Source organism: Daktulosphaira vitifoliae, unplaced genomic scaffold, assembly GCF_025091365.1.
Source record: "Daktulosphaira vitifoliae isolate Bord-2020 unplaced genomic scaffold, ASM2509136v1 Scaffold_5, whole genome shotgun sequence".
Lineage (NCBI taxonomy): Eukaryota > Metazoa > Arthropoda > Insecta > Hemiptera > Phylloxeridae > Daktulosphaira > Daktulosphaira vitifoliae.
Window position 1 is genome coordinate 22,386,812 of NW_026099576.1, and position 12,596 is coordinate 22,399,407.

Here is a 12,596-nt window from a genome sequence, read left to right on the forward strand (position 1 = left end):
AAACGACGTCATAAATTGTTAATACGTGTTCAATGGTTACTAATTGTTGGATAGGCAGTTACGAGATGGCGTTTTGTTACATTTTTTGTTATGACTGAAACGTCACTCGCACTACCACTACAGATTATGCGAGAGAATCATTCTGTTGAATGACTACCTAAGTGATCGTTGTTAGACACCGAGTTACTGTCGGTGATTTTTGTGATTTTTTTTGCGTTTTCGCCGTTATCCTAACTCGTTTTGTTATATGGCTCTACGATGCTTGCGAGCGCGTAGATGATAATAAATATAGTTTAAAAAAACTATATTTATTTTTTACTTTTTAGTTTCATGTTATGATAGTAGTTACTATCAATATCATGGTTATAATGGGTAACGAGAAATCAGGGTTCGATTCCGGGGAGGGAGTCTGAGAAACGGCTACCACATCTAAGGAAAGCAGCAGTCGTGTAAATTACCCACTCCGGAACGTGGAGGTAGTGACGAAAAATGACGATACGGGAATCATAGCAGAGATGAGAATGCTTAGATAGATGAGTGGGCTAAAAAAGATAGAATAAGGATCGAGCATATAAGAGGGAGTATAGGTGTAGCGTCAATCGTGAATAAGATCAGAGAAAATAGACTTAAATGGTTTGGTCATGTTATGATGAGAGAAAAATCGGAAGCTGTAAGAACAGTTGTAGCAATGAATGTTGAAGGAAGATGAGGTTGAGTAGACCAAAAAAAAATATGCAGGTATGTTATTGAATGTGATATAAGGACAGCTGATGTGAGTGTAGATGATGTGGGATTTCATGTTAAATGAAAGTTTAGGATAAGAGTGGTTGACCCCAAGTAGTTATTATTAAGGCGAAAAAAAGAAGAAGTAGAAGAAGAAGATTTATATTTAATAATAGTTAGATTTATGTAACTTTTATAAAAATTGTTGGACTCATTACTATGACAAACTCTTATAAGGTATTTTAAAATAAACTACAAAAAATAAAATTTGAACACAAAAATAACATGTTTCTTTATCACTGCAGCCATTTGCATAAAGAAGATAAGTCGTCGGAACAATTTTTTTTTTTTAATTTATAGTACATAATATTTGCATTTATTTGATTTATTTTTAAAAGATACAATATTTCCGGAACTTTTGCAAAAGTTAAGTTGAGTTTTGTGAAAGAGTTACTATTTTGAATCTTTTCTTGTGGGCTGGTAAAGGGTTAAATTTTCAAAAATATTTTATCAAATAAAAAGAAATTATTTAAGGTTTAAATATAAAAAATAATTATTTTGATTTGTTCATTTTTCAATAAGTTATGGCAATTTTTAGGAAAAAAAAGTTTAAAAAATTTGTCAATTTTTTTGAAGATTTCTCCCATTTACGGGGAACGAAAGAAATTTTTTCAATTTTTGAGGGTAATGTCTTCAACTAAAGGTACGGTCTGCCAGGCGTGACGTGTTGTGATGACCGGTGATCATGAACTGTCGTTGCGACTGTTGTGGTCTACAAGTAACGACCGCTACATGTCGTGATGATAAAATTATTATTTTCGGCCTGTTTTCACAAACAGTAATATTGTCATTTCAGTTTTATATCTCTTCAAGTACGCATTATGTGAGTAATCTTAATAAATTCTTATACAATAGATACATTTATTTTTAATAATAATATTTTAAGTCTCCTCTTAATGGATGAGGATGACGATGAGGCTTGATTATTATCTTATTTTTCAAAGAAAAGAAAAACAACGGACAATATCTTTAAAAATCGCAAAAGTGAAGGATTTTTTGAAATATTAATTAATCGATATTTAACAAGTAATCACGTTAGGTTTCAGGAATATTTCCGAATTAATTATGAACAATTTAAATTTTTACTATCTTTGGTGGAAGAAAAATTAACCACCTAACAATCGAGTTAAAAATCTTATATTCCCAGCAGAAAAAATTAGCAGTTACTTTAAGGTATTTATAATTAATTTAATATTTTGTAAATTATATCTATAATATAGATATAGTATAGGTATAGATTCTAAACCTACCAATGGCGTATTAACTGTATTAACGATAGTAATAACGATTTCAAAGAATCTTTGATTCTCGATTTTGTCAGCTACTGCTCCCAGTTGATCTTGCGATTCCTGGTCTACATTTGCTGACGTTGCTGTCTCTTTGCTAGTAGACGGTTCATTAAGTGTCCCGTTGATGGCATTGAGACCTTCAAGTTCGGCGTTTCTTCTACGAAGAGTCGCCAGTTCACGATCTTATTCCTACAGGTTGTCCGTATGATCGTCACAAGTTCGTTGTTTTGTGGGTTTTCTATGTTTTTATCCATATAGTTCCCACGAGAAGTTGAGAAATAAAGGTCCGTCACAGCAGAGCTCGATACTGTAATAAGTCTCTATATTCTATGGTGCGCCAGGTGATTCATTCCATTGTGTTAATTTATTAAGATCATGTGTTGAAAATTCTGAACAAGTTATAACACTTTTTATCCATGCAATAATTTTCCTAAAAAGTTTATTGAACATCGAAACAAAACCATTTATTTTAATAGAATTACAAATGTTTATTACAAGGTTCAGCGAAGCAAAGTATGAAATCTTATCTTCAAAGTATGAAGAAGAATATGTATATTTACGAAAAATTGATACTGAGTCTAGAATCTATGATGACAAAGATTATACGTTGTATGAAATACTCAAAAATTATAATATTTCTATAGAGAATTTTTTAGATAACAATGATCAGTGTTATCAAAGATTTTTAAATGAAAGAAATACGACGAGAGAAATGGTAATGTATTTTGAATTTTTAGAAGATAACTTAAAAAATAGTATTCTGAACATGAGAGAAACATTGTTTACTAATCTGGGCTTTTCTTATGACGAAGAAAATAAAGAAACTTCTTATGTGTCACAAATAAAAAGTTGTGTAGAGAAAAATTGCTTATTGTATTTTTAATTATTTTAAATTGTTAGAGGTACCGTGTCTCAAAAAACGATTGGAATATATGTGAATATTAATATTATTAATATTATTATATCGTGATCTTAATCCCCACATTGAGCATATTTGTTGTAAGGCCTTTAACACTTTGGGGTTTGTGTTAAGATTATGTAGGAATTTTTGATTAGGTCTATCATACAAGGTGCTTTATTGTGCACTGTTTGTCCTATTGTTAAGTATCGTGCCGTAATTTGGGATCCGCATGACCTCAATGACTCTCTTAGACTTGAAAGGGTTCAGCGTAAATTTATGAGATGTGCTAGTTTTAGATTGAATATCCCTCGTGAGGAGTTCAACTCAGTTGTTTGTGATCTATAAGCTTGAATTAACATTTTAATAACCTAAAACTTTTAGTCATTTAAAAATATTTGAATCAATCAATATTGCTTTATACTTTTATAGAGGTGTAAAATAAATCAATTGAAAAATTACTCTATTAGGCTACTGATTAACCGATAGAGTGGCAGTGATTCTTCTCTGATATCCAGTGAAAGCGACTATTAATATATACGAATTATTCAATAATAATTGACATAAGAAATTAATTACTTAATTGTAATTAAGTATGAAAGGTTACAAATATCATACAAAAAAATCGAATGAATTGGCCACAACTATAATAAATAAATAAAAAAACCCAGCACAGGGGGTCGCGGCACAGTGGTGACGTGGCATAGTTGGATCAAGTATAATGATATCTGACAGTGATTAAAATCACTAACAAAAAAAAAACGGCTTGATGCAAATCTTTAGATAGTGTTTAATTTTGAAAAATTGGTGGATTATTCCAAAAGCTTCATATACTGCTAGCTCCTTATTAATATCCTGATTAAGATAAAGTATGTCGAATGAAAAAGGAATTATTAAAAAATAGTATTTCCCATAAAAAAAATTATATTGATCAATACACTTTTCAATAAGTTATAGCATTATTAAGTTAAAAATGTAAAAAATAAAATCGAGAATTTTCACACAATAGTACCATTTGGTAGCCATTTTCACCGTGAAGTCAAAATAAAGTCCGAAATTTTTTTCTTCCATAATAAAGAACATTTCATTAGCTTTAATTTAAGATATATATAAAAGTGTCAGACTTTCCTGAACACTTTCAAAATATAAGTTGAAAAAGTCAATTTTTTGTGAATAAGTTGTCATTTTGAATCCCCCCCCTGTAGGGAGGTAAAAAGTTAGATTTATAAAAAAATATACCAAATGATAGGTGAAGACATCAAGCATCTATATATAAAAGAATTATATAGATATGTTCATTTTTGAAAAAGTTACGGCAGTTTTTAGTAAAAAAAATTGAAAAAATTTCGAAAATTAGCGATTTTTAAATTTGTAATTTTTTTGAGGTTTCCCCCATTTATAGGGAACGAGAGAAATTTTTTCAATTTTGAAGAGTAATGTATTCGACTAGATACGATTTGTGATCTTTTGACGTATCATTGAAAGAAATCGGTTTGGTGAGAGCTGAGAAAAAGTGGTATTCATCTACAAAACAAAAATTATATTGATCCATACATCTTTTAAAAAGTTATAGCATAATAAAGCTAAAAATATAAAAAAGAATTTTTTTACAAAAATCTTAATTTTTTTATTAAGTTTAATGTCTGTTTTCACCATAAAGATAAAATAAAGTCCGAAATTTTTTTTTTTCATGATAAAGTATATTACATTAGCTTTAATTTAAGATATATATAAAAATTTCAAACCTTCCGGAACATTTTCAAAAATCAAGTTGAAAAAATTAATTTTTTGTGAAAAAGTTGTCATTTTATATCCCCCTCTGTGAGCAAGTAAAGGGTTACATATAAAAAAAAAATATACCAAATGAAAGGTAATAATATCATGCATCTATATAAAAAAAAATTGTATTGATATGTTCATTTTTGAAAAAGTTACGGCAGTTTTTAGTAAAAATAATTGAAAAATATATGAAAATTAGCGATTTTTAAATTTGTAATTTTTTTGGAGATTTCCCCCATTTACGGGGAACGAGGGAATTTTTTTCAATTTTTGAGGGTAATGTGTACGACTAGATACCATTTGTGATCTTTTGACGTATCATTGAAAGAAATCGGTTTGGTGATAGCTGAGAAAAAGTGGTAACAGACACAAAAAAAAAAACACATCTTTGTAAAACCAATACCTTCTCAGCTTCGCATCGAAGCTAATACTGATATGATTAGTAGTAACATACTAAAATTATTTTCATTGTTACAATTAGTCATTTTAACAAATATGAAAAACTTATAATTGAGGTTGACAAAAGTATTATGGATTTTATATTATTGACTTTAATATGAAAGAATGAGAGTATTGGTGAATAAATAGTGAGCTGGTCTGCTAATTTTCCTAGCTATTTTATAGTAAACTAGTGGGCAAAGTTATGAAGAGAGGCTAGTTTTCCTTAATAATTTAAGATTATTACTGGGCAATCAAATAAGGGAAATTATAAAATTATAAAAAAATGAATATTGAAACATTTAATAGTATGAAATTCTATTGTTTTTTTTTTTTATGATGAACATAATTTTATTATATCATATTAAAATATTCATAAATCAAATTATACGAGATTTTTATTGATATAATTCTGAATTATCTTTTTGGCATCTAATTTATAATTTATACATTATATTATTATAACAGTTAAATAGAATAATTAGTATGATAATTGAAAATTAAATTTATCTTTTATTATTTAATTTAGATTTAATATATATTGAATAATAAATCGTAAATGAAAATCTAATATTATTTTACAATAGCCATATCTGTTTAAAAATCTTGTTCAAAAGTTATGTGTGTAGCCGGTCAAGTTCCACGTAGCTTGAAATCGCATTACCCCTCTCATTGTAATGACAACAATCGTAATGACACCTTGCTGACATTACGTTTGTGTCCGCGGTTGACGTTATATCGAACCGTTGTGTCCAATGACTTGTAGCCAGTGAGCTGGCAAAGTTTTCTTTTGTTGGGTTTGTGTCGGCCTGTATAGGCGAAGCCCCAACGTACGGTTACTAAAGACTCAATCCATATTTGGAGTTGGTGTCCTTAGCGTCCACACACCGGCGGTGATTCCTTTTTCTGTGGTTCATCGAGTTAGTGCGTCTTGTCACTATAAAGCCAATCGTGGTACTCAGGATTGTTGCCGTCGGCCAAGAGGTATTTGTTGTGGAGATCTCAAAGCATTGCGATATCACGCGGCGGAAGAAGTGTCAAGTGGCTGGGTGATGTTATTCCTTTTTTTTATTATTATTTAATGTTCGTATTATATGTAATTATTTGATTTGTATATGATTAAAAGAATCGTGTCATTAGTAAAAAATAGAATAAATTGTTTTTATCCTATTATTCAAGTGTCAAGTAAAACTCCCGATCCGTCATTTATATTAAGATAATTAACTTAAAGTTTAAATATAAAGTCTTGAAATATTACTCTGGGAATTATAAGTTTCATTTCATTATATTTTATAAATCTAAAAATACTAAGGTTTCAAAATTAGAAAATGCAGAAGAAACTAATGCATGTAATTTGCATGCATAGTTGTAAATTACTTAATACTTAGTTACAATTCGTTTTAGACTATAGACATATTATTTTAAATAAATATATTAACATTTATTCTTATGCAGAAATAATTCCTATTTTCTAATAATTAATTGAATGAATAGCCGTTTAAGGAAAAACTTTTGTTTAAAGGATGCATCAATCCCAATAATAAAGATGGTAATTATGTTAAAATGAAATGATTTTCGTTGCTTAGGTTAATGTTAAAAAATAACAGAAAAAGGCTGCTACTGTTAGTTTTCTTCGATATTCTGTTATTGGTTATGAATGAAAGGATCTAAAAGTTTGTTTTCTTTTGGACTAATAGAATAACCGTTTTATCTTCTTCTAAACCAGACAGTTTTCAAAGCTATGAAACTGTGTCATCGTCAAAATTGCACAAAATTCATTCCGTTATATTAACGCTACCATCACTAACCAAATTTTCGGAGGTCGGCCTATAAAATTAAATAAATTATATTTTATATTTTTATAACAATAAAAAATTGTTTATAAACAATATCACTAAGTAGTACATATTTTNTTGTTATTATCAATGATAGTAAGGCACATTGTTATGAGTTTATAAATACACTAACTGACAATACAAAAAGTATATCAATTGATAATAAACAATCCGTGACTGAGACAGCAATATCATAAAAATCCAATTAACTACCTGTATTTACAATCCCATGTGTATTATACATGTATATTAACTCAAAAAATTGAAACTTTAAGTGTTTATATTAAATAAACAAATAAAGTAATACTAAAAATTCAAATGCCATTTACTATTAAATTAAAAACTCAAACATTTTAACATTCAAAATATGTGTTCCCATTTAAAAAAGCAAAGTTTAAAAAACTAAAAAATATTAAACTCAAAGTCACAAAAAATTAATGAAAATTTGTTATTTTTATTGTAGGGTGGATTTTAATTACATAATAATTTTGTTTTCATTGAGATAATGCTAAGGAAAATTAAAGTTTTTTTTCTAATTTTGCTCTAATACATGTAAAAAATTATATAATCCTTCAACGATAACTTATTTTTTGTTACACTTTGTAAAAAAATACAAAAGATTTTGTAAAGTATATAATCACGCTGTATAATTTTAACAAAATAATGGTGTATTTATTCAGTTAAAATTAAAATACTCGCCCCAGCTGTAGTTTAATTTTAACTATTAAGTACAAATCAGGTTTTCAAGCGTATTCAAAAAATTGCTTATTGCACTTGCTTTATAATTATATAAATTATACTGTTTATACAATTATAACGTACATAAAAGTACAACATCGCATTTATCGTTAAAAATATATAAGATTGTATTATACTGTTTTGTATGAGGCAGCTAGTCCATAGGATGGCTAGTTGTGCACCGCACCAGAATGCCGTTTTACCTTAAGCCTGTTTAAATCGCTATTATTGAAGTGGGAATGGGTCTCCTGTGGGATGACGGCTAACTTTACATCCAATAAGTAACGAGATTAGACAATAATAAAATAACGAATAACCACATATATTAGAAATTCTACAGAGAGTATCTTAAATTTAAGGGGTAGCGGGGCCCTTAAATACTAATGGCCGGCGAAACGACAAAAACAAAAATAGTTAAACTTAATTAAAACAAACAATAAATAACATTAAAAATAATATGAACTCAGCTGAAATGATGAAGTTGTTGATAGTGATGAGCAAACTGTATGAAATCTTGTGGTAATGGTGTTGAACATCTGAGTATGACGAGTCAGAGTGTAGATCCAGACACGTAATGGCAGATGAGAACAGTCAGCGAAAAAGCGACTACGGCAATGTAAATATTTAGTGATGGTCAATCACTAGTGGCGTGCAATGAAAACTTTGAGCACAAGGGTGAAATAAACATGTACAATTACTTCAATTACTACAAATAAAAAAAACCATCACAGTAGGGAGATGTCATAGTTGGGATAAGTATAAATGATATCTGAAGGTGATTATAGTCACTATCATCATAAATTCTTTTATGAAAATCTGTAGATAGTGTTAATTTTTAGAAGAATCTGTTGGATTATTCAAAAAGCAACATTAACTCCTATTTCCTTAATTATATCCTGATTATATATTTTATGATTTATAAGTATAATACACGAATACATATTTACTATAGTAATTAAATTTTGTATGATATTCAATAATTTTATATTGTAAATGAGTGTGAAAATTCTTGATATACAACACTAAAATTATTTTTATTATATGTTGTATAATCTCATGTGTATCAACATTTATGTACAAGTATAATCATAAAAGTGAAATTTGCTGTTACCACAAAAGTCTACTTCATTGCTTGGAATTTCACCTTAATTTTTAATGCAATTGAAAATTTCAAATAAAATGTTTGTATTTTATAAAATCTTTATTGATGATAACCTAATTTATTACTTTATTTTATGATTGAAGATTTTTTTTCGTGATTGTACTATATGTATCGTTGAGGCATGATTTTATTGGAAAAAATTGTAAATTTAACTTCGTTTAAAAAATGTATCCGATTCCTAGAATACAATTTGAAAATACAAATATTTTACCTACTAAATTTAACCTAAAAATGCAGGTAGACTTTAGGAATCCACAGATCACCCACGGAAATTATTACAATAATTTTAAGTATAAAAGTTTTGTAATTTATTAAGCACTTGTAAAAAATTAACTTTTATAGTATTTTAAATTAAAATAAGTGAACAAATCATTGACTTTATGAATATTTTTTAAATNTATTTTAAATTAAAATAAGTGAACAAATCATTGACTTTATGAATATTTTTTAAATAAAACAAATGATTAAACATGTTAAAAAAAATCATTAAAATTTATGAAACATGAATAATTGAGAAGTTTTTAATACTAGAAATTATATTTTTAAAATTATTCTGCTAATAAATAAAAGGAAAAAAACAGCACACTGAGCTCGTTTCACAATTGGGATGCATTATAGATAGGAAAATTATAAATAATATTTTACAGTGATTAAAATTACTATAATAAAAATCGCTTCGATTCAAATTTACATATAGTTTTTAATTTTTAGAATGAGTTGTTGGATAGTTTCAAAAACAACATCAACTCATATTTTCTTAATTATATCCTAATTACTAATTTTATGTTATATGAGTAGAATACATATTTTAGAAATTAAATTTAGTAAAAAATTAATATTAAACTTGGTGTTGTAATTTTCACTGTGAAATTTAAAAAAATGTTAAAGTAAATATATATTTCTTTACGTCTAGAGCAAACTGTAAGTATGAGTTTATTAAAAAAAAAAAGAATATCATTTGAATATATTTTAAAAATTATGTTTATTTATGTTAATATTATACTTTTAATAGAAATTATTAGATAATAGTACAAATGATTGACCGGCATCGGTTAACAAATTAAAAAAATAATTTATTAAACTCAAATTATCTGTTTCTATTATATTTTTATTTTTACTAATATCGCTTCATATATAAAATTTTCTGTATGGTTTTCCAGTACATAAATATATTTATATACAATACTATACGTTCAAGGTTTTGAAGCCAAAAATAAATTAAGTATTTTATTTATAATAATTAGTTTTATTATTTATCATAATTCATTAAATTAAAAATACAATTTTTCCGGCATATTTTTATGACAATTTTGTGATAAAGTTTTTAAACAATCATACATTATAATGAAATAAATGAGTGTAATAATGTAAATGAACACAACTATATTTTTTATAAGACATGTTATTACATATTATTTTATTTTTTTAACTTTGATACATATATTTTTATTTTCAATGCTTACAAATAAATTTATGTTTATTATGCTAAATTGCCTCACGCTAATTATTAGAAAATTTATGATGGCAATTTAATTTAATATCTAATTAAAATAAAACAGACATACTTTATCTTCATTTTTCTATAGCTTGGAATTCAAATATTAAACTTGAATCTAATCGATCTCATTGTTAATTGAATTTTGATCAATTAATTTTTTATCATTTATATTTTCTTTTGACACTAATACTGACAGAGTAAAAATATTTAGATATTTTTTAAACAACATTTAGACATTAAAAAAATAATAATAATTTTGTTGATAAATCAGTTATTTTTTGTAGTTATGAAAACTTCGTAATAAAATTTTAAAAATAGGATTTCTAATTACAAGAACTATTTTATTGTGAGAACCCTAAAATTATAGAACTTCTTTTTATTTTCTGTAAACAGTATATTGTCGCCTATGTGGCAAAACTATTAAAATCGATATTTAGGAGCAAAAACAGTTCTTTTATAAACTAACAATGGAAATAGGATTTTTAATAATCAATTATCTCAAGAAGTAATAGAAATATTATATTTTATTCCGAAATAATTTAAAATATGCGTCAATATATGTATGTAATTTGAATTAAAAAAAATTCGAGTTATGCAGTTTTTGTTTAAACTGAAATATTAATTCCCTCTATAATCTACTAATGTAATAACAGAAAATGAACATTTATCACATTCAACCTTTAATCTTATTTAAAAAAAATTTCAATTAAAAATTTTACCTTCTAAAAGAAATTCCATTAATTCTTCAACTTCGGTTGCAGTTTTATTTTTTTCTATTATAAAATAATTAATAACATCAGATTACAATCACTTTCTAGTTTACAAATTTAATATGAATTTTATATGGAATTTTAATGCTGTTTCCTACTATGGCTTCTTATTTTTGTGTAATAAACAAAAAGAAAAACATGAGAGACGAGTGAGTGTAGGTATGTAGTCTTGTAATAAATAAAATGGCTATAATAAGGTGGCGAAGGAATGTTGTTAAATGTGTTTGGGGCTCGGGGTGTGAAAGGGAAGGAATGTATTGAAATGTAACACAGGTGGCCAATAAGGAAATAATAATCGTAGCAGGCGTAGTGTAAAAAGGATGGGTACCAATGGAAAGCAAAATTGTCTATAGATACCCGGTAGTGACTACAATAAAATGAAATAGAAAGGGATCTCGGGGTATGTATGCTTGTGTAAAAACGTCTAATGTATGAATAAGATGGAATTACAAAGAAGGGTCACTACCTAGCTCCTGCACAGAAACGCGCATACAAATTTCCGGCGATTCACAAATATCGTGCCTTTTATAAAAATATTTCAGTTTATTCTTAACGACTTATCCTATTCTAATTGTTTATTACTAAAAAATTCTTCAGTAAAGGATCTATTATAGACTTATTATGTAAACAAATGTTCCACTTACCTCTGATTATCCTGATATTCTCTTGAACTAAATATCTGTTTTATAATATATTAACTCATATTGTATTTTTCTAAAAAGATAACATCATTGAAATTGTTATATTAATCTAATAAACATACAAAATTTTCTTTCATTAAAATAAATGACAAAATAAAATAAAACGTTAATTGTAAGTGATTCTAATTAAATGTTTGTCAATTAAAAAACCGAATCACCGAACAAATTTACTAAAAAAATCTTATAATTTAATCTTAAGTTTATCATTATATATAATAAATTAAGCTAACATTAATATATCTATGTTGTATAACCAACATATAACTAACATACATGACAAAATTTATGTATTATAACTATATTTTATACTATTATATCGATATACCACTTGAATACATTTATATACACAATTATAATTTTAAACATTTGTCTTTATAAGTTCTGTAATAGGTTCACATGAGGACATGTGAAAAAAAAGATCGTGGTGCATATTGTAGTATCACATTTTAATACATGTAATAATTAATACTTATATTTAATAAAATACATCACCAAATCAGTGTTTCCCCGTGGATAAGATGAGTAATAAAATAATACCCTTACACAAGATTTAACCTCCCTCTTACGCATTCCATAAAATGCCCACGTAAAAGATTCTATCACATTAACCAATCAAATACAGCAAAAATATTTCAAGAATCTCACCAGAGATCGCTAAACCAGTTTTTGCAGGCTATAAAAAGGCCATTTTCCCCCAAATTCGGG

The 12,596-nt window shown here is 26.9% G+C and overlaps 2 protein-coding genes across 7 annotated transcripts in view; one reads left to right on the plus strand and one right to left on the minus strand.

Annotated features, from left to right (window-relative positions):
• Positions 1–12,596, plus strand: part of LOC126906820 (piggyBac transposable element-derived protein 4-like) — a 99,828-nt gene that overhangs the window by 49,754 nt on the left and 37,478 nt on the right. The gene's annotated exons all lie outside the window — the stretch shown is intronic.
• Positions 6,783–12,596, minus strand: part of LOC126906822 (uncharacterized) — a 73,549-nt gene continuing 67,735 nt past the window's right edge. Inside the window, exons 3-4 of one of the 3 annotated variants that reach the window (XM_050687704.1) lie at positions 11,140–11,193; positions 6,783–7,014 (exon numbers count right to left, since the gene is read on the minus strand). In XM_050687704.1, the coding sequence (XP_050543661.1) occupies positions 6,971–7,014; positions 11,140–11,193 (98 nt within the window). In that variant the 3' untranslated portion in view covers positions 6,783–6,970. Of the gene's footprint in view, positions 7,015–10,357; positions 10,610–11,139; positions 11,194–12,596 lie in introns of those variants that run through there. The other 2 variants (XM_050687702.1, XM_050687703.1) reach the window with 2 other exon arrangements.